The 23,760-nt window shown below is 35.8% G+C and overlaps 1 protein-coding gene across 1 annotated transcript in view; it reads right to left on the bottom strand.

Annotated features, from left to right (window-relative positions):
* The window catches only part of DDX10 (DEAD-box helicase 10), a 246,428-nt gene that overhangs the window by 180,078 nt on the left and 42,590 nt on the right, over positions 1-23,760 (bottom strand). Inside the window, exons 12-13 of the mRNA XM_068555721.1 lie at positions 20,523-20,611; positions 17,346-17,820 (exon numbers count right to left, since the gene is read on the bottom strand). Of these exons, the coding sequence (XP_068411822.1) occupies positions 17,346-17,820; positions 20,523-20,611 (564 nt within the window). The remainder of the gene's footprint in view (positions 1-17,345; positions 17,821-20,522; positions 20,612-23,760) is intronic.

Genomic DNA, 23,760 nt, shown 5'->3' with positions numbered 1-23,760 from the left:
TGTGTGTGCACGCGTGTACGCAGGCTCGTGTGTGTGCGTACGTGTTTCTGTCTGAAACCTGATTATGGACTCAGTGTACCCCAAGGTCTCAGGAAGGCCAAAATCCATAAAAAGTTTGATAGGATGAATTCCATGACTCAATAACTCTGGAGTCATAGTATATATAGCAAGAGGAAGATCATTAATAGTACTGATTAGATGTGCCTTTAATTAAGACAATTCTGATGGCTATGTTAGAGGATGGATTTGAGAAAGGAGAAAGGTTAGGGGACTAATTTAACAGTCCAAAGGAAAGAATAGGGAGAGGATAGTGGTAGGCATGAAGAGGATGGGGACTGAGTCAAAGAAATTAGAAAGTATACAGGTAAGTAAGTTACCCAGAAATCAAAAGGAATGTCAGGGTAGAAGTCACAAACATTTTGCCCCCCACAGTATTATGCCATTAACACTTCTCTCCATGTTTCTTACATTCACTGCTATCACCTCAGCCTACCTAGAAATGGGAAGTAAGTATTGATCCTGTCAAAACTCTTCCATACCATCTTAAAAGTGGCCCTCACTATTCAATCACCACACTCTGGCCCATTGAGCCAAACTGAATTTATCATTCTTTTCAATATAGAGATCCAGGTTGCCAACACCAACTAATCAGTTAGCATGTAATAGGACACCTATCTACTATCCTTGATTTATATTTTGATCAGACTGACCTACCAAAAATGATTTATATATAATCAGACTAAACAAAAATATGTTAAATGATACCTATTTACACTATCAAGATCAAATTCATATACTGAGCCTCCTAATCTAGCACAACCTACCTATCCAAACTTAGCTATGATTCCTTTACATGTACCTTCACAACTCCACCCAGTACACTTTCACAACATGAAATGTGCATTTCTATCTGCAAGGCTTTGTTTATGCTATCACCTTGCTAAAAAATCCTTATAATCACAATTGTAGCTAAATTATTTTCTTCAAGACTCAATTCAAGTCCCACCCTCACAGGTCCTTGCACTATCTCCCTCCAAAATACTTCTATAACATACCTAAGCTAACAGGTATTGTTAATCATCTTTTAATGCTTATGCTCTGTATACTCAACCAAACTAAAACAACATGAGTATAAGCAACTCATTGGTCATCAGGGAAATGCAAGTCAAATCCACAATGAAATACCATTTCACATCCAGTAGGATGGCTATAATCAAAAAGATAGATGATAACAAGTGCTATTGACGATATTGGAGGACTGGAGCTCTCGTACACTGTTAGTGGTACAATCACTCTGGAAAACAGACTTGCAAAAGGTCAAACATTCTTACTATATGACCTAGCAACTGCAATCCTAGGTATATACCCAACAGAAATGAATACTTAGGTTCACACAAAAATTTGTACACGAATGTTCATAGCAGCATCATTCATAATTGCCAAAAGATGACACTGATGAAGGGATAAACAAAATGTGGTGTACCTATACAGTGGAATATTATTCAGCCATAAAAAGGAATGAAGTACTGATACATGCAACAATATGAATGAAGCTTAAAAACATTATCTCAAGTGAAAGAAGTCAGTCACAAAAGACCACATATATGATTCCATTTATATGGACTATCCAAAATAAGCAAACCTGCAGAGATAGAAAATATATTAGTGGTTGCTTATGGCTGAGGAAAAATGGGGGCTTGAGGAGTAACAGCTAAAGGGTGTGGGATTTCCTCAGAGGTAATGAAATATTCTATGATTGTCATGATGGTTGGACAACTCTGCAAACATACCAAAAGCTATTGAGTTGTACAATTTAAATAGACGAATTTTACAATACGTGAATTATATCTCAAAAAAGCTGTTATCAAAAAAGAGGGGATATGAGAGACATGCTGAAAGTCTTCCACTGAGAAGGGAATAACATGATGCACTAATTTACAACATATCTAACCATATATCAGGTCTTCAAGGTCTAGAAGAGTTCAGTATCTGATTTAGTTATTTTCTTCTCACTGATAAAAATCACAATTATAAATGCTAATTGTAATACTTAATAATTAAGACTACTCAGAGAATTGTAAAAAGGAAGACTTTCAGAAGTCATGTTTTAAGATGAATCTGCATCAACTTTCCTTTACTTGATACTATGATCAGATTTATATTTAAACTGCAGTAGTGGTCATAGTAGTGAACTTGGATAATACAAAAACATATAAATAGAATCACTCTTGACTTGCCTCATGGTTCCTGCAAAGCTCTTCTACTCTTCCAAAACTAATGACCCAAACTACTGCCCCCAACTCTGCTCATATCCTTTCCCTCTTTCTCCACCTATCAGATCCAACACAGCCTTTAGTGCTAATCAAGTCCCACCTACTCAGAAAGATCTCTAAGACTCTAGCCTAAATTCAAAACATTTTATTTAGGTAAATATTTTACATTATCCTTTTTACACAGCTATCTTATATTGTTTTTTCATATAACATTTCCACATAAATGTCCTATCTTCTCAAGTCTGTAACTTTCCTGAGAGCTGACAAGTCTAATTGTTTCATATTTGGTATAGTAACATGTCCACATTAAGTGAGTAAACTAAACACTTGATTAACTACCGGGGTAAACTGTGGCAGAAGATATTTAAGGCCAACTGACACAAACAATCCCAAATGCTCAGACTAACCCACTATCCCTAAAGGTTCAGTACTTTTATTCTTTCAATAGACTTTTGGGTCTGGGAACCATGAATTATTTCAGTGAAAGTAGGAATAAATAAGTCCCTGAAGTGGCTATGGGTGTTTTTACAGAGATCTCAACAGAATAAGACAGAAGCTGGTGTTCTAAGCAGTCTAGCAGGGTCTTTCAACCTGAGAAAACCAGAGGCATAAATAGCCTCATTAAATGATTGTTTCTTGGCACATGCTAAGGCTCTACATTTCACACAATATGTGCAACTCAATACACATGGACACTACTGGAAAAATGCTTCCCCAGCTGCAATGAAACTACTCTTTCCCTCAACTTCTAATCTGAGGAATTCCTAGAAAACCATATAAAGCCATTCAAAATGATATTAATGAGGATATAATTAAGTATAAATGAATTGTAGATCTGAATTTGAAAAAGCTTATGAATCATTATTCTCCTTTATACTGCTAAATACACTTTTTGCAGGAACATATAAACCCAACACAGATGTGAACACACAGACCTGCCAAAACAATTCTGTCATTTCTGGTTTAAAATAACTAGGTAATTTTGATTATTGTGCTTACTCATGTCTCAAAAGAGACAGCACAAATACTGTCTAGTAGTTCTTAAATTGCTTCTCCAAGCTTCTTAAGTGTGGGGACACCAGGACTCACGTGGTGCTGCAAATGGAGGAGTGTCTGTGCCAGCACTGAGAAACAGGAAGCCTGCCTCCACCTGCCTCTGCTAAGGTTAAGTCTAGGCTGAAGAAGTACACAACGGTGGGAAAGAGTCTTGCAAACTCGCCTGGAAATAGTGATTTAAACACACACTCTGCTCAAAACTATATACCCATCTAGACCTAAAACAACCCACTGATGGACAGCATTAGGATCAAACTAATCTCTACAAGTAAACTCACTATAAAATAAAATTACTGGCTGTTCAACATAAGAAGTTAGTTTTTCTAAAATATTTTCTCAACCAACTTTAGAAAAAGGTGAATAGCCAAAATATCACTTAAATTTTTATTTTTCTCGAGAACAACAGAGGACCACAGCAAGAAAGCAGGTCCTAGAGATCAAAATAACCAATATGCAAAGAAAAGGATATGGATGAATTAAAGTCAGGCTTAGGAAAGATTTCACACAAGGTATTTACTCTGTACCTAACCCAGCTTTTCTAATCCAACACAAGGGTCCTACCTAAGATTAACCCACTCAGGCAACAAATATTTTCTGACCCCCTTGTGTTCCCAGTACGTTTTTCTATCAAATGGTACAGTCTCAAATTGGGGTAAGAAATCTGATTAAACAGACAAAAGATTAACCAGATTTGAACTTAAAAGGCTCTACTTGTTTATTTATTTATTCATTCTTTTCATTCAACAAACAGCTACTAAAAACCTATTACAACGACAGGCAACCCTGACAGATATAAAGATACAAAAATGAATTAATATATATTCCCTGCCTCCGTAAAGGTACATCATACGGTGGGGAAAACAAACAATATGACAGTGCAGCGTGCTCAGTGCTATGACAGCATGAGGACAGGTTGCTCCGGACACGCACTTTGGAGCACCTGACTTGGTCCCAGCAAACGTAACTACCCACTATTTTAGGCCTTATCAAATAAAAGCAACAGTTCTCCCATGGAGGAATCTGTGTCTCTGGAATTCATGTTGATCATTTAAACTAGTTTTTCTACATTCTGATTTGGGAGAAACACACCAAAACAGAACCAGAAGGAAACAGTTCTGACTCTGCTGCTACCAAGCATTGAGAGATAATCACCTATGGGTCTCTCATGTTTCTGCACATCTTACATCAGTTACTCTTCCAGATTATCTTTCAAGGATGTCAACACAGCATACAGCCTTAGAAGGCAGAGACAGTATCTCCCCTGGGGGCAATGAACAGACTTCCTCCTGACCAGGTTAATAGAGACAACGTCTCCCTCTGGGTGAAGGCTAGCAGTCTTCTTCCTAGCTCTGACACAAAGCTACCCTGTGGACAGCTCCAACCTGTGGACACCTTCGCATGGCCCCTGTGGAACTTCAGAGGCAGGGGAACCAATGCAAACTTGAAGCTCATGCGGCCTGCTGTCCCATGAGTTGTCTAGCAACATGTATCAAAATATGGCAGGCTAACTCATGGCAAGTAGAGTAGAATCTCAGACTCTTCATGGTTCTTGAAACCCAGAAATAATTTTTCTCTTTTCAGTAAAAGAATAAGAAAAGCCAAATTAACCTGCAATTTCCACCACAGAACAGGGCTAGTTAATGGGAGGTGGGAAAAGGAAGAGAGGAAGAGTAACCCAGTATACCACATCTAATCCTGTAACTATAAATCCATTATAAATCTGGTTAGCTAAGCTGGTGTTAGCAGACAGGCTGGAAATTAGATAGGTAGGTAGGCTCCAGGACACTGATGCCATATTCTTGGGCAATATGTGAAGGAGGAGAGTTAGAAATAGACTATTATTTCTAAAAACACCTACTGAACACCACTACTTTGTTCAAGTTATTAAATAAAATTGTTCAATGGCTATTAAAACATGTACTATTAAGTATGCTTGAAATTGAGTCAACCTAAAAACACTTAATGGAAAATAGTAAGGAGAAAATAAGATTCACTAAAGGTCAGCTTTACAGATTTCTTTAAAAAAAAAAAAAAAGCTCAGTCTCAGAAGATTTGGGTGGGGAGTAGAGATAGAGAACCTAATAGAAATTTACCTACTCTTTGATTTGTAAAGTTCTACTTTATGGAATGTCAGCAGATAGGAAAAACAGTCCAGATAGATTAAAAAAATGCAAAAAAAAAACAGTGCTGAACCACACCACAGGAGAGAACATTATTCAGCAAGTTCTTACTGTTTTTGGAATATGCAACCATTTCCTACAACAAACATTCTGAAATTAGTATACCTCCAAATTAGGTAGCACAGCAAGGAAGAAAGCATTCCTCTGCTCTGTTGCTTCCTATGACATAAACCAGCGGACCTGAAAATGCGTGCAGATGGAAGAATTATTCTAATTGTGATCACACAAAAGAAATAATGGGAAATATGCCATTTTAATTTAGAAAACAAACTCAGGTAGGAATTATTATTTGGAGGCAGGCTCTATATTGACTGCCACTGAGAAATTAATTGATTTGCTTATTCCACCAATGTGAGGGGTGGGGAGGGAACAGACCAACGGTAAGAAAATTTTATCAAGAGCGATTATCCCTGAAAATATGAGCTGCATCCTTTATGCTCTCTCAGAAAAGCTGCAATATGTGACTTCTATCACATTTGGCAAATGCTTAGGATTGTCTTCATATATTCCAGGGACATTTACAGTGCTCAGTATAGTAAGGCACTTGTTTCTGGAGCTTAAAATTAATGCACTGTAAGAATCACCACTGTATTGGCTTTATTAGATCTGTAACAAAATATCACTCTGTTTTCAATCATTTATTATGCCAAATAAAAACCAGCAGATTCTCTGCCCAACGGTATATCAGGTCTGTCTGTCACCTCTATTCTAACAGCCAGCAGGCAAGCTAAAAGAAGGAAAGAAAGGAAAACAAACCAAAAACAGCAACAGCGTTCTTGGGGAGAAAATGTCCAGAGATTGATGGTCTGCCTCTTGCTTAATCGAGATAAATTTTTTATTCTATGGCAAAACACTCCCAGCTTGAAAAATAAATAAAATTTTTAAAATTCAGTTTATTAAAACTTCATCGTAGATGCTTCTAATTATGATTTGTTTAGGAAGAGCTACATTATTGTTTTCTTTTATTTTGATACTAAGGATGAAAGTGCTGTCAATGAATGCCACAGGAGAGGCTCATTGAAAGAAAATGACCCCACGCTAGAGACAAGCATTCAGTGTCTACCATGTAAAAGATGCTGCAGAGGATGCAGCTACAAGCAAGAAGTGCGGGGACTTCCCTGGTGGTCCAGTGGTTGAGAATCCGTCTTGCAATGCAGTGGATGCCACTTGGATACCTGGTCGGGGAACTAAGATCCCACATGCCGAGGGGCAACTAAGCCCGCGCACCACAACTATAGAGCCCGAGTGCTGTAAATACAGAGACCATGCGCTCTGCAGCCCATGCACCACAACTAGAGAGAAGCCGGCGCACTGCAACGAAGAGCCCACGCGCCGCAAATACGACCTGACACAGCCAAAAAATAAATAAATAAATGTTATTACCTGCTCTCAAGGAGATACATCTTGCTACACATTTCTCTGTATAGTCAATGTGCCTACCAAAAGCCCATTTACCAATCATTTCTCCCTCTTAATCTTTCCTTGTTTAAAGTGCACAACTTAAACAAGGAACTAATACCAAAAAGGGCCAAGGAACACTCATATCCCAACTGTGGTGGTATATCTTACGGGGGCAAATCCCATTCATCAAAAATAACCCAAAAGCCATGGAAGGGTTAAAGAGAAACTACACAGTTTTCTAAATGACAAACAGTATGTTCCATTCATTAAACATCATTCATTACACAAACACCCCACAACACTGTATTCTATTATGGCCACACAAACAGAAGAAATGGGGAGAAACAAAAAAAAAGAATACAGAAAGAGGCTTTATGATCAAATAGTAAAAGAGAAAATAATCATCTAACCCAGAGAGAGAAAGAGAAGGCAGGAAAAAAGGTAGAGAAAGAAAAGAGCCAAGAAAACGTTCATTTCACTTTTTTAGTAATTTTTCTTTAATCTATTTTATAACATTATTGGTGTGTGATGAATTGGAAATTAAAATGCTAGCCCTTCAGCAAACATAGCTTGAGAAGTATTGCCCTAAAGACTTTAAAATTTTAAACCATCATGAAATCACTATGCTAATCTTATACTTATTTTGTAAGTATGTAATTTATGCTTAGACTTTACTTTTACTGAAAAATAGGCCTTTCTTAATATACAGGCATCCCTGTTCCCACTGAACTTCACTGAAGTGCCATTGCTCTGACCAATTTACTTGCTAGCGCCTGCTCCCAAGAGGGTCTGAATTCTCTTTCCATTCCCCTACCAGGCCTAGCTTTCAAGTGCAATTGACCAACCGGCTATTCACAACACATGCTCAGGGCACCAGCAAAACTGGAGTATTTTAAGAAAAAATGTTTCTGAAATAACATATTTCAACAAAAGCAATGAAGTGGTCATCATGGAAAAAATAATAACTTGAGGACTCTTTTAAAATGTGGTACTCTTTTTGTTTCAAATTATATATGGGCAGAGGAAGCACCATAATCTTCAGTGCTGAAAACATCTAAGGGTCTTAATCTAGCAATAGTAGAAGACTGCCTTACACACTCTCAGGGAAGTGCCTCTCACCATCCTACTATTTGAAATGCTCCACCCCACCCCCTTACCGTACTTCATTTGTCGCACAGTACATGTTTATAGTTTTTGCCCATCTCCCCTCACTAGAACATAAAACTCCATGAGGAGAGGGAATGGTGATGTTTCAATGCCTGGCACATAGCAGGTATGCAGTAAATATTTGCTGAAGGAGTGAATTTTTTTTTTTATCTCATTAATGCTTTATTTAACAAGCCTTCCTTTCACTTAAAAATAGAAACTTTCATGATAGGAACAAAGCTTCACATCAAAGCAAATGTGATTTAACTCTGCCTGTCACCACCAGATGGCACTAGCTTCAACTGCTGCCTTGGACTTAAGACACAGCATGGATTTTGGAAGCTGTGTTTCAAAAACATACACTGAAAAGAACAAAGTCAAAAGTGAAATACATTTGGACAAATTTAAGAGTTGGAAAGAAACTTGAACAGTTAAATCCAGTGTCACCACAAAGACAGTCCTCCCATTAAAAAGCTTTAGGTAAATATACATATACTGATGGCTTAGACTCAAGAACAAAGGATCTCACAAAGAGCATATTGGAACTAATCTGTTCATCAGCAGAAAACCTGGCATATTAGTCTAAATTCTCTATAGTTATATTTGTTTTATACACACACACACACACACACACACACACACACACACGTACAGAAGCACCTGTTGATGACTTTGAAAAGCTCCTTATTTCTGATTATCCTAACAGTCAAGTTCAAGGGCAACTTATATGACCCTCTTCAAGAATAGCCTGTCCTATTTCAAATTTCTGTCATTACCTCCACTTTACCTTAAAATGAAGATAAGCATACCCTGATAAATGTAGTTCCTGAAATTTAGGCTATAAAAGTAGGTCATGAGAAAATCCAGTACTAGTCAGCAGTTCCTTTAAACACTGAATATGTATAAAACTAGGAAATGAAGAGAAACAAGTTGAAATATTTTTGATACAATAATGATGCAGCATGTGAAAGAATAAACATCAAGCCAAAAACTTTTAGCTTTTCATTGAGAATTTACATCCTCAGGAAATCACTTGCATACAAAACTCAAATAGGGGAGAAAAATATATATATACATATACATAGCAACTCAGTATGTACATTTAAGCTTCAAGTCACACAGTAACTATTCGTTTTGAATTAGAATGAAGCTTATAAGAATTAAGCACAGTATGCAAAAAAAAAAAAAAAAAAGCACCTGTAAGAAGACAAAAGAACATATATACCAACTCTGTTTGAGCTACTCAACATTTAAGATTGTGTTCCACTTCACGGTACCAAAAAAATTGAGAACAAAGTCTCTTGACTCCTAGGTTTTATTTTAAAGAGTTTTCCCTTCTGTTTAATTCAACAGCAATATATAAGATCCTTGCATACAAAGGTTATGACAATCTCAGGAATCACCAAGAGAAATGGAAATTAAGACATTCAAGTAGGTATATTATGAAGAGTCAAAAAGAAAAGTACTAGCAAAATAGACAATTGGAATCCGGAGGTCAGTGGGATAAGTAAGTAAAGAAAGACTTCAAGGAAGAGGCAAGATCAGCCCTGAATCTTGAAAGGTAAGACGTGAAAGGCTGGAGTGGTGAGAATATCCTAGGAAGGAATCCCTTCAGTGTAAGTGGAAACTCACACTGGGAAGAATGGGCTGCACTGGTAGTTTACCAGGGGAGGGGCTAGCTTACAAAGCCCACCTGAAAAGGATGAACTGAAGGGAGGCATGGAATGTCAACCACCTGAAAAAAATAGACCTGAGAGAGGTTCACAGGAAGATGACTCAGAAGAACAACATTTGGGACCAATTACGAGGCTTATCCCACAAGCCAAGTCTGAGGTGAAAACGGTGTGGGACAAAACAGTGGTAGTGCCAGTGGGAAGTAAAGAGGAACACTAAAAGTAAAGAGCCCTAAAGTAAAGAAGAGCTGCTAAAATGTAGGAATGACAGGAATCGAAAAAAGCACAGTCAAAAGAATCGACGGGCCTGGGCACAACAAATTCCAGTTCTGCCACTTCACCAACTGTGGGGCATTAGGCAAGCAATAGAACTTCTCAAAGCCTCTGTTTCTTAACCCACAAAATGGGGATAATACTGTGCAAGGTTGTGGAGAGTTTAAGCAATGAGATGCAATATTCAAAGGCATGGCAGATTATAGAAAACCAAAAGATGATCATCATTTCCTGATCTTCTTCTACAAAAACATAGTTGTCTGCAAGAAATTTCTGGAAATAAGTTAACATGGTTCATTCTCATTTTGAAATTAAATAATTAAGGGGCTAAAAAAACAGCTAAATCAGCACTCTCCCAAAGCAGCTCATCAGCATGCCCAATCACTCCCCAAACAAGGGCATTACTTTCTCTAATGCCATTTTTTAAAAATTTTTATAGGAGTATAGCTGATTTACAATGTTATATTAGTTTCTGCTGTACAGCAAAGTGAATCAGCTATATATATACACACATACCCACTCTTTTTAGATTCTTTTCCCATATAGGTCATTACAGAGTTTTGAGTAGGGTTCCCTATGCTATACAGTAGGTCCTTATTAGTTATCTGTTTTATACACAGTAGTGTGTATATGTCAATCCCAATCTCCCAGTTTATCCCTCCTTCCCTTCCCCTGCTGGTAACCGTAAGATTACTACATCTGTGACTCTATTTCTGTTTTGTAAATAAGTTCATTTGTACCATTTTTTTAGACTCCACATATAAGCAATATTGTATGATATTTGTCTTTCTCTGTCTGACTTACTTCACTCAGTATGACAATCTCTAGGTCCATCCATGTTGCTGCAAATGGCATTATTTCGTTCTTTTTTATGGCTAATATTCCATTGTATATATGTACCACATCTTCTTTATCCATTCCTCTGTCAATGGTCTAATGTCCATTTTTAAATCAAGTCTTAAACATATAAACAATATCCATAACCTAATATCTTCTTTATAATATCTTCCAGAGGTATACTGCACAGTATTAATATCCACAAGAATACCGCCAGTTAACTGGACAGAGAACTCCACCCAGAAAAATATTCATATAATAATGAATTTCATTTAATGACTCCACATGAAATATCTACTACTAACATCATTTTTAGTTTTATTTATTACCAATTGATTCATTTCCACAGGGCACTGTGCTTGCCTAGTTATGGTCTGATTATACCAAATTATAAGTTCTCCTTAAATACCTGGCTATGACATCACCTGACCTGTGGTATCAGTGTAGGCCTTAGCACTCTCCAGACCAATGCAGGACACTGAAAATGTGAAAACTGCTCTATGCAGTTTTAGCATCAACTATGCTAAAATCAAAAGTAGTCAAAAAGTAGTCTTGTTTCCTGATACTACGCCTGGAATAAATAAAATGCATCACTTTTTCTCTCCACAATGTGACCTGATTCAGAAAAAGCCTTTATTTTTCAGCAGTACCTCGGACACTGCCTAGCCATTGCACTGGCAAAGTTCTATCAACCCTTTACCTGTATGTTCCTATTATACTTCATCAAGTGGAAATAACAGCTAATTTTAACCATGCTCCTTCTACATACACAAACTGTGCTGGTTGCTTTCTATCTCTAAGCATCACAATAACTCTGCCAGGTAGTAACTTTACAGAGATGGACACTAAGCCTCAGAAAGGCTAACTACTGAAACTAAACATCATACTAGAAATAGTTCCCCACACTAAACACACACTTTCTTGTGGCCATGGTTTTGCTCATTCTGTACTCTCTGCTTAGAATGTTTTTTCCCCTTCCTATTAACTCATATCCATTCTTTAAGGCTCAACTTCCCTCAGGATGTCTTCTCTACTGTGGTGCCAATGTTAACATTTTAAAACATTTGGTTTCAAGAATCAATAAATGAACAGAAATCTAGGATTCTATACTGAATTTTTGGTTTAATAATCTGCTATGTTAACTAAAGTATAAGGCTCTGAAACTTACTAAGAACCTAGCACAGTCCCTGGCACCTTGTAGGCACTCAGTAATCTCTGCTGGGAGGAGAAAAAAAAGAAAGCAAGAAGGGAGTGAAAGGGAAAAGGAAAGGAGACAAGAGGCAGAAAAATCCCAGCTCCCAAATATCGGAATCTTGATGCAGAACTTCTAATATACTTATAGGAGAATACTCATAAGCAACAATTTAATAATAAAGTTAGCTAACCTATGTTTTACCACCAACAGTGAGTTCTTAAAATACTAAGAATTTTGTGCCAAAATATAAAATTAAAATGTAAACAGAATATAGATTCAGCTCTAAGGACAAAGAATAATTTATGAGTATCATTCAAATCTTAACTAAGACTGATCTATGTTTACTGTTGAGAAAGCTTTAAAAGGACACTTGCTGAGCTAAAATGGAATCCATCTATCAGTCTCACTTCTAAACAACTCTAAAATATGAGAGAGAAAAGTATTTGCTCAGAGATTTCATTCTCATATTTAAGAACATGTTTTAAAATCATTTTCAATTTCAACATTTTAATTATATATTCACGCTCTTCTCTAACACTGTCTCTAGGGAAGCTAACTTTCTAGACACCCAACAGCCAAGAAAGCAAGGCAAAACAGAAGTCCCTTCCCTATGGTGGGAGGTCAACCAACCTTCTCTTACTACCGTGGTGCCTAATCAGCCCAAGTGTGCTCTCTCCCGCCCATTTCTTTCACGGCTCCATCACTCATGACTCCCTCTCCAATGCTAAGGAGATCCGTTTCTCTGTCAACGCCCTGAACCTGTCAGATGGAAAAGAACTGTGACAGGGCAGTCTTCCAGAAGATATCACTTGCTCCTCGCACTCAGTACCTCTCTTCCCCATTTATGCCCAAGTCTAAAGAGGTAAACTTATCAATTCTCTATTCAAAGTGTCTGCACACAATGGGTAGCCCAAAATTATCTACAGTGCTGTCAATTACACTGGCACTACCCGTTTACAGAAAGTAAACCACACACAAATGACGGTAGGCAACAGGATAAAAGAGAAAGAGAATGTGATCTGACATCAGGGATAGATTGGAGTACTAACTCCACCACTGTAACCTTGGAAAAGTCACTTAAAAGTCTCTGAAATTTTAAATAATAGCATCTACCTTTCCTGTCATGAGGATAAAATGAATACTTGCAAGGAAAGCACTGGTATATGGTAAAATACCAAAAAATATATTATTTTATTAATGATAATGATACGATAAACAAATTCCATGTAATCTGTAATCCAGTGTGTTCCCACTGACTCCAAGTCTCAATTGAGTTCTACAACTGCTCCAAGGGAGCAAGAAATGAGGAAAAAGATAACAAGACAAAGAGAACAGCCTGTGATACAGGTAATGAAACCAGTTCCCTTGCATGCCTGGTATGCTGTCCCTAAAGAAAATTCTAAAACAGGAGCAACAAAAATATTTGAACAAAGGCGGCAGTGTCTGAAAAAGTTTTGGGTTGGCCGAAAAGTTCGTCCAGGTTTTTCCATAAGATGTTGCAGAAAAACCCAAACAAACTTTTCAGCCAACCCAATACTTAATCTCTCAAGAAGAATAGATTCATTTACACATGTAAATGATAGTATTATTTCCCAATTTGTGTAAGGTTTGTTTGGTTTTCTTTACTTTATCAGGTCTATCCTTAAAAACAGGTAATAAAAGAAAAAAACAGCTTCCAGTGAGTGATGGCTGCAATGCAATACGAAAATATAAAATGCCAAAACAAAGGTTAAATAGGAAAGTCAAGTTGAGATTGTGGATACAAAATCACACTCAAAACCAAATGCCTTGAAAACATGATAAAGAACAACAACAAAAAAAAATGATAATCTGAGTACAAATAAGTATTGATTTTGAAAATTCTAAGGCAAATTAATAGGTAAAGTTGACAAGCCTTTCTATTGCTATTTCAGCTGAAGAGCCAATAATTTTAACTCTACTTTTTGTGTATAGTACTAGGAAATGTGCAGGAAGATACAGATTTTTACTGGCTTCTTAAAAATCCTGTAACTGCCCCAAAAGTTCCCTCACATTTGACACAAACACCATAATACTTCCCATTTGTTATGGTTAAAAAAAAAGCAGGTATTTTAAAGATAGAACTTTTTATAGTATGCTATGCAAACGTATTCTTAGTTAACAGAATTTTACATCATTACTATTAGATATTTTTATTTACTATCTAAATTACAAAGCTTGGCCTGCACAGGTATATCATTCAAGTCAAATATATAAGTCATTTCTGCTCATGTTTATAGAAAATTCAACAATACCTTTTGAATTATTGTTAAGTCTATCAGGCAAATCATCCTTAGTTTCAAAATATAGATTTCAAAGAATATACTCTACATATATGAATTCTACATAATTCACAGCAAACAAAACTATCAAAGTGAAAGAAGATATGCGTGATTCATTTATTCATTCATGAAACATTTGTGAAATCTGCACTAGGTCCTAGACACTGTATCAAGCCATGAACACACACTGGTCAGTAAGACAATAATTTCAGGAAATTCAAAATCCAGTAAGGAAGGCAGGCAAAAAATGTGGTGGGAGCTATAAAATAATTAAAAGCCAGGAATAGTAATTAAAGTTTAAGGACATCTTGCAAATCGACAGGAAAGACACCAATATCATAAGAGAAAAAAAGAGAGAGGAAAACAAGCAATACACACACAGAAATTATACAATGGATAAATAAATGAACAATGTTCAGTAACAGAATCAAGGAAAAATAAATTCAAATAGTTAAGTTTGAATTTCTCATTAATTGTTTGTTTCAAAACAGTAAAAACATGTGGATATTCGGTGTTGGTGTTAGTAAATGGGCACGGACATAAAGCCAGTGAGACAATGATCAATATGACCTCTCTGCAGGACAGTTTGGCAAAATGTATCTAAAGCTTTTAAAACGTGTCACGTCCTCAAAGTCATTACAAGAAAACTACGAGCCTATAACCCTTATGAACACAGAAGCAAAGACCCTTAACAAAATATTAGCAAATAGAGTCCTGTAATAGATAAAGGAAAGCACATCACGAATGAGTGAGGTTTATCATAGGAATTTAAGGTTGGTTCAACATTAGAAAAATCAGTGTGCTGACAGAATAAATAACAACAACTCTATGTTCACCCTAACAGTTGCAGAAAAAGCATCTGACAAAATTCACCATCCATTTCTGATAAAAACACTAAGCCAGCCAGAAATAGAATGAACTTCCTCAACCCGTTAAAAGCATTTACAAAAAACCTACAGCTAACATCGGATGTAATGGTAAAGGACTGAATGTTTCCCCTCCCTAAGATAAGAACAAGACAATGATGTCCATTCTCACTACTGCTGTTCAACATACAGTGTAATCAAGTAAGAAAATGAAATAAAAGACACACAGATTGGAAAGGAAGAAATGAAACTATCTTTATTCACAAATACCATGACCAGCTACAGAGAAGATCTAAAGAAAACTCCAAAGAATCTCAAAAAACAGCCACAAGAACTTAACAGGACCGTTTAGAATGACTGGTACGCAAAAACTGTACTTCTATATTCTAGCAACAAAAAATAAGAAACTGAATTTTTGAAGTATTTATAATAGCATTGAAAACTACAAAATAGTAAGAGATGGATCTAACAAAATATGTGGTAAGACGCACATGCTTAAAATTATTAAAAAATGCTAAGATATTAAAGAAAGCCTAGATAAATGGAAAGATATGTCATATTCATGAATCGGAAGAGTCAATATTGTTAATTCTCCCCAAATAGATTTATAGATTCAATGCATTCTCAATGAAAATATGAAAAGACTTTTTGTAAATATTAACTAGCGGATTCAAAAACTTACATGGAAATGCAATGGTCTAAAAATGCTCACAATTTTTTAAAATATCAAGTTGGAAGACTAACACTATCTGACTTGAGATTTACCATAAAGCTATACTAATCGACACCAGTGTTATTTATGAAAGGATAACTGTATAAAACCAAGTGAGTCAACACAGAGACCTACACGTACATGGTCAACTAACTTTCAACAAAGAGTCAAGGTAACTAGAATGGAAAAAGGACAGTAATTTCAGAAAACAGTACTGGTTCAACTGGACATCCACATGTGGGGAGGGAGGCAATGGAACCTCAACCCTTACCTCACACCATACACAAAAATTAAATTGAAATGAACACTAGCCCTAAACTCAAGTGCTAAAACTATAAAAAGTCCAGAAGAAAACGTAAGAGGAAACCTAAATCAGACTTCAAAAAAACAGATTATTGGTCAAGATATGAATATTAGAGTGAGAATACCTAGATTCAAACTCCAACTTTGGCAATAACTAATTGTGCACCTCACTATTTTATTATCTCTGTATCTCCGTTTTTTTCCTCTTACTTGTATAATGATAGAGTACCTACCTATAGGGTTATTCAAGGACCAAATGAGATAATGTTTAGAAAATGCCCAACACATAAAGTACTCAGTAAGTATGATTGCTACTTTTAAAATTTTTATTTAGTTACTTAAAAAAACACCTATCCAAGTTTCATAGTTCAAAATTTAATATTTCCTATTGTGACTCTTAGAATTGTATAAAAAATAAGAGTTCAGGTTCATTTTTCATTCAATTCTCTCCAAAGAAATGATCAAGAATAAGGCATACAAAATTAAAACGAAAATAAGGGAAGGGTGGAGAAACATATTTACTGTGCACCTACAAGTACCCCAGGAAACAGGTGCTTTACCTGGATTATCTCTTTTATTCCTCCTAGCAGGTGCCTAGTGAGAAACAAAGGACCTATGTGAAACTTAATAAACCTTCATAAGCGGCCTTTAAATAGAAGTGCTGGCTTTCTTTTTAAGATTCTGGATTGGTGCCCAAAACCAAATGTCTCATTAAAAGTTTAGAGCGATCGAATTGTTGTAAGGAATATTTGTAATTATTTAAATCAGAAAGTAGTATACTAAGAATCACAATGAAGGATCCTCACATCATAAACCACGAAACCCCATCACCTTATTACTTAATGTTATAATCATGACTCTGGCTACTTTTTAAAACATGTATCAGAAAACCAATAAATGAAAAGATTAAAGCTGTCAACCTCTTAGAATTCCCAAAGTTATGAAAAATGAGAATTCTTTAGCACCTATTCCATCTTTAAAGATGGAGAAGGAGGGAGAGTTCACAGCAAAGAAAGTCATTCTACAAATTTCTCCTGGTTATTTTCCCATAGTTCCCCAAAGGCAACAAGAAGCACGTGGTAAGAAGTGGCAGGAAATAATAGAAGATCCTCCACTAGGGGTAAACTTACCTGTAATGTTTTATTCTCTTTAAGATCCAACCCAAACACATTGTGCCTCTTCACCTTCAAGAAGTCAGCATTGAGGCCATCGTCCTCCTCATCATCATCTCTGTCCAAGAACTGCACAGGAACTTCTCTGTTCTTCTGTGACTCTGTGTTGCTAGGGACAGATTGAGGTTGAGACCCTTTTGTTTTTCCCAGTTTCTCTTCCATTTCTTCTTCACATTCTTTCTCTTCTTCCTCTTCATCACTAATACCACGAGCCAGTCTGTACTCTGTCCCTTCTGCTATTTTCCCACTTTTGTGGAGAATAGACATTTTCTCATTGAAGTAGGCTCTAAATTCTTCCACTTCATCATTGGTGAGGGAGAGAGTCCTTGGCTCAATTACTTTATTATCTTGGCTCACTACCAGTTCTTTGTTGGGTTGTTTTTGCATTCTCTGAAGAAATCTTACCCGTGGTGCCACAGCAAGACCAAGAGACCTTAAATATGAGCAAATGAAAACAGTTACCTCAGTACACTGATGGTGTGTTTATGAGTTTATTATGAAATGGTTTCTCAGGAGTTGAGATTTTTGGAACTTTTTTTTTAAGAAAATGTTCCTCTGAGATACAACTCAATCTTGACACGTTAGGTGATCTAAAAGATAATGAATACCTGTCAGAAAATATTGGAGATACCCCATTTTCCACTAAGACGGTAACACGGTTAACAAAATAAAGGGCATGAGACCAGAAACAAGGAAACAGTGCAACTACTAGATCTGCCTATTTCCAGTATAACTCTCTCAGCCTCAGCATTCTCAAATGTGAGATAACAATACCTACCAGGCCTATCTCCCAGTTGTTTTAAATATCTGATGTACTAACTATATGAAAATACTTTGTAAAATATAAATACTAAAGCTGGAAAAGACATGACCATGCAAGAACCAAACACAGTTCTCTGCAACGCATGCACTCAAGTATTATCATCCTCCCTTCTAACACACAAAATGTGGCACAATCACTTCTATAAAAAAGGATTTTTAAACTTGAGACCAAAAAAGAAAAAAAAATCTCATTTTCTCCTTCTAAGATCAAGATTTACTTTATGGTCAGGTCTTTCCCAGCTTCTAAGTTCCCACAGATGGATTGAAAAGAAACTCTTAAAGCAAGGCCTGCTGTAATAAAAAGCTAACATTAGAAAATGGACCAACTGCCTTTTTCCTATAAGACACAATTCACAGAAACTGAGAGGTGTGGTTGTAAAACCTGGACTCATAAATAGAACTGTTGAGGTTAAAATCCTGGCTCTGTCACCTATTAGCTGTATGATCAAAGGACATTATTAAACCTCTCTATACCTCAATTCTCTCATTTGCAAAATGGCATGACAAGAGCACCTACATTATAGGGTCATTATAAAAATAAAATGAGTTCACAGAGGCAATGCATCTAAAAGAGTGCCTAGCACACAGGCAGCCACTACTGAGCACTTGTCATTATTTCTGTTATAGGGGATACAGTTAGGATCACAAACTCAGTACGCATCAGAGCATTTCTCTCAATGCATTACAGTTACGTTTACATGTCTTTCTCTGCTACTAAACTTGGACCTCCTTTAAGGTAGAAGTACATAACCATACATCTATAATTTTAATGCCTAGCTCAATGAACTAGACATATTAGGTATTTAAAACATATTTCTTTAATTTTCAAAAAAGTATTTTACTAATATAAATAAATAAATAAAGCATATTTCTTCAGTAAAATCGTTTTTTAAACCTTTATTTTATCCTACATACATAGCACTGTTTTAGGTATCAAAGGCTTCTAAAGGAAATTATAGATCAAGGAAATTATACATCTAAAATCCACAAAAATTAAATTAAAACACCAAGTTAACCTGTACCAGTAATTTAGGCTCAGAATTTAACTTTCTGCTTCCCTAAGCATCACCAATAAAAAGCAAAGGTCTTCAACTGTAAACAGATGAGATTTACTGGCATCTGTGGCAACAAAATGTCCCCTAAATATGGCCCTGCAGCACTAAAAGACCTTTGCCTCTCCTGTTTGCTAATATCTCAGCTATGTCAATGAGAAAACCAGGAAACCAGGATAGAACTTCATGAAGCACAAAAATCAGCTAATAACCTAAACCATGAATCATATTCAGAAATTGTAAAATTCGTAAAGAGATAAGCAAACAAAAACATGTTATCCATGGCATGTGATTTTCCATCCATTACCTAAACAAAAAGTCAGTGACCTTACTTTGTTATCTAGCAAATTAAATGGCTCTAAAATGTTACAACTGACAAATTACCTGTTATACTGAACTTGCAATCTAACATGAAGAATGGAAAACAGCAGCTCACTCGGATACAAGTTTTTATTAGACTCAACTTAAAGGTAAAGGTACTCGAATTCCTGGAAAGCAGGCCAAATACACAGACCTTGCTTTGAAAGTACATATTTCATCACAGACTAGGAGATTTCAATCTGACATTCAAAGTAAGAGTAACCTTAAGGGTGCTTCTATAGGATTTTGTCAATGCTTTTCCCACAGGTGGGACCCCATTGAAAAACAGATGCTCCTCCTTTATCCCTGAAAAGGTTAGGAAAAAAAATCCTTCAACTACTAAGCCAAAACAAGACCAAGAGTTCCATTTTCATATAATAGTAACCACAATTACTAAAGAGAGACATTTTGCCATGGTAACTGTGAGCACCTGTAAGAAACACCAAGAAACAAAGAATATCCAGGCAATAAGCAGCATGGGAAACCAATCTAAAAGAAGGGAAGAACTGACAAAGAGACTTGCATCCAAAGCATAAGAAGAACTATAGTAAACCAAGCCAGCTTTTTAGAAAACAAGAGGACTACAGACATTTAAAGATTTCAAAGAATGCTTGTCAATTGCTCTCCATCTCCTTTAAGCCCAAACTACAGGAAACTGCCAGTGTAACTTTCAGGAATTCATACTTACAAGTAAGAAACTTCTTCCTGACTGAAATTCCTGACTGAACTGAATGCTCAACAAGTTTTCTACAGTTTATATAATCTTTTTCTCTGCAAATCTTCAACAGATTCTTTTAAGGTAAGGCAGAGTGGTTTAAACTAAGACTCTCAGAACCAGGTTTCAAACAAATTCCCTCTAACTTTAAGGATTCACAAGCAAAACTATAATATGAATACTTACAGGGCATATTCAGGTATAGGTAACTTGCTCACATCAAATACTTCTTTATCCTTCATCAGATACACTGAACGTATGTAGGAGACAAAACACTGTAAACATAAAAGGTTGAAGTGTAAGATATATACTAGTCAGAAATGGAAAATGAATTTTAACTGAGATAAAAAAATTAATCAAAGGGATAAATTCAACAGTAGTGAAAAACCTCAAAAATAGCTGAGTATATGTCATCCCACAAAAACAAAAAACCTACCTTTTTCTAATTGTAATATTAGAAAAGACTTTAAATTTGGTTTCATCAAGCCAACTCAACATAAAACATAACCTTCTCAAAAAGCTATTCTAGAAGTTAATATCATTCAGGTGCATTAATAGGGAAAAACACAGGCTTTGGAATAATACCGTTGAAATCTGAGCTCCACATCTTACTAGCTGAGCAAGTTTCTCACTTCTCTGTCAGTTTCCTCATCTATGGAACATAATATAACAGTACCTTCTACTTAGAGTGTTATGAGAATTAAATGAGAAAAATGCATGTAGAATACTCGGCATTTCTTCTGGAATACATTAAGTACCAATGAATACCAGTTATAAGTAATAATTATTACTTGAAAACATCCTTTGACTACTACAACAAAATAAAATTTTACTGTACTTATATTAAGCTTAATAAAATCATAACAGGAAAAGTTTATTCCTAAAGCTTTTTCTTTTTTATTATAATTTCAAGTAATTACTTGTCATTATAATTTCAAGTAATCTGTCATTAACTTGTAATATTTTTCTTCTGTTTGTGTTAAAAAAAAAAAAGAAAGAAAGTAAACTATCTTTATGCCAAGAGCTATTACAAACTAAAAAGTAAACATGGTCCTGGATCCTCTGTCAGTCTGTAAAATAAACAGGCAGCAAAGATGGTGAAACACATGTAAGCAGGAGTTTTATTTTTTGATTTCAAAATTAATTTTTGTAAAATATATTTAATTTCCATTTCTATATTTCCTAAACTTCACATTTTCTCTAACTTTACACTAATCCTTTCTTCAAACCATTTACACTAATCTTCAAACCATTTTCCCTGTCTCCATAGGCATTAAAATGAATAATTCAAGGATAATTTTTTCCCCTACAATTGTCCACAAGAAATCATTCCAGTTGCTTATTGTTTTTGTTCTATCCAGATTATAATCAAAAGCTAGAAAATCGCTTCTGTGAAATTAGATAGCTTGCTGCAGCTGACAACAGTTAGCCGTTCTGCTAAACCATGCATGACACCCATTAAATCACATCATTTATTTCAATGTGCTTTTCTATAATCTTGTTCTGGAAGGCTCATTTGTTATACACAGAAACCAGTGAAACAACATCCTTCCAGTGTTTCATATTTCCTGATTCATAATAGAATGACCTAAGTATGCACAAAGTCATGACATCAGAATTCATGTATATTATTTTCAAATGTGCATACTATTTCCAAAGCTTCTAAAAGATTTAACTCCTAGCTTAAAGTATGTCTGCTAGGCAAAACATGCACACAAACGTTTAAATCTTAGGTCTGCCCCTTAACAGCTACGTCACCCTGGATAATTTTTAATTTCCTCAGCTCCTATTTTCCCATCTATAAAATCAAATCAATATCACCTACCTCACAGGTTGTGGGCAAGATTAGATAACACAATGCATATCAAACTGTCATGTAAAAAAAAAAAAAAAAAAAAAAAAAAACAACACCAAACTGTCATGTAATAGGGTCATGCTGCAGCTAAGTGCCTAGCACATACTAAGCATCTGAATTTTAGCTTTCATCATTAATGTTGGTATTTTAAGCACAGCGACAATAATTTGATAAAATATAACCTAAGTTAATTTTTTGAACATAAGATCTTCTCTTTAAATAAAACTTCTTTGCTTAGAATATCCAGTTTCAAAACCATCACACAAAAGGCTGACTACTGACTTTTTCTGCTCAGGCTCCTCTATCTACTGAGGATGCCCTTTCCATGCCTCCTCTTTATTTTCTTCCTCCAATCTCTGAATCCCTACTCTTTAACTTATTGTTGAGTTATGAGAGATGCAGATGTAGATATCCTATGTAGATCTCATAACTAAAATATAAGTAAAAGAGTATTGAAAATGAAGAACTTCATAACAGGGACTCAAATATTTGTCAATTCAAAGATTGGACAGTTGTAAGCGCAACGCAAAATAATTTCACATCTTCCTTTTCTAAAGAATCTACTGCTGGGTACTCTAAGCACTAAAAAATAAGTATACCTAAAAGTGACAATTCTTTGTGTATTTGCTAATCAAGAGGATTTCTAAGTCCAAAAAAAGCAGTTTGGGAACACTGTCACACTTATAGATTAAAATCTCATTCCTAAAGAGAATTTAGCAAGACTGCTATGCTTTCTAGAAATTTAACCTAATATAAGAAATTAATTTTAGGGCTTCCCTGGTGGCGCAGTGGTTGAGACTCTGCCTGCCAATGCAGGGGACACGGGTTCGAGCCCTGGTCTGGGAAGATCCCACATGCCACGGAGCAACCAGGCCCGTGAGCCACAATTACTGAGCCTGCGCATCTGGAGCCTGTGCTCCGCAACAAGAGAGGCCGCGATAATGAGAGGCCCGTGCACCGCAATGAAGAGTGGCCCCCACTTGCCGCAACTAGAGAAAGCCCTCCCACAGAAACAAAGACCCAACACAGCCATAAATAAATAAATAAATAAATAAATAAATAAATAAATAAATAAATAAATAAATAAACCCAAAGTTAAAAAAAAAAGATATTAATTTTACAGTCAAGAAAGTGCAGTCAGAAGTTAATAATAACTTTACTGAAGAAATCAAAAGTTGATAACTTTATCAAGTATATTAGAAATCCAGCCATTGTGCACTTAAAAATCATGAAGAGAATTTTCTATATGTCTGACAAGATTATGGACAAATAATAGACATTTTTCCAAGTTACTATAAGAAATATATACTTTTAGGACTTCCCTGGTGGTCCAGTGGTTAAGACTCCACGCTTCCACTGCAAGGGGACACGGGTTCAATCCCTGGTTGGGGAACTAAGATCCCACATGCCACGCGGTGCAGCCAAAAATTTTTTAAAAAAGAAAGGAAGAAATACATAATTTTTTCAAAGTTAAAGAATAAGTTAAACTTACCTGAACATTATACTACCTGAATATCTGAAGCATAACTATGCAACCTAGAAGTAGTAGAAAATGATACAACATAACTT

The sequence above is a fragment of the Eschrichtius robustus genome, chromosome 11 (assembly GCF_028021215.1).
Source record: "Eschrichtius robustus isolate mEscRob2 chromosome 11, mEscRob2.pri, whole genome shotgun sequence".
NCBI classification, from domain to species: Eukaryota; Metazoa; Chordata; class Mammalia; order Artiodactyla; family Eschrichtiidae; genus Eschrichtius; species Eschrichtius robustus.
Note: the sequence above shows the minus strand (reverse complement) of the source record. Positions and strands in the feature narration are given on the sequence as shown.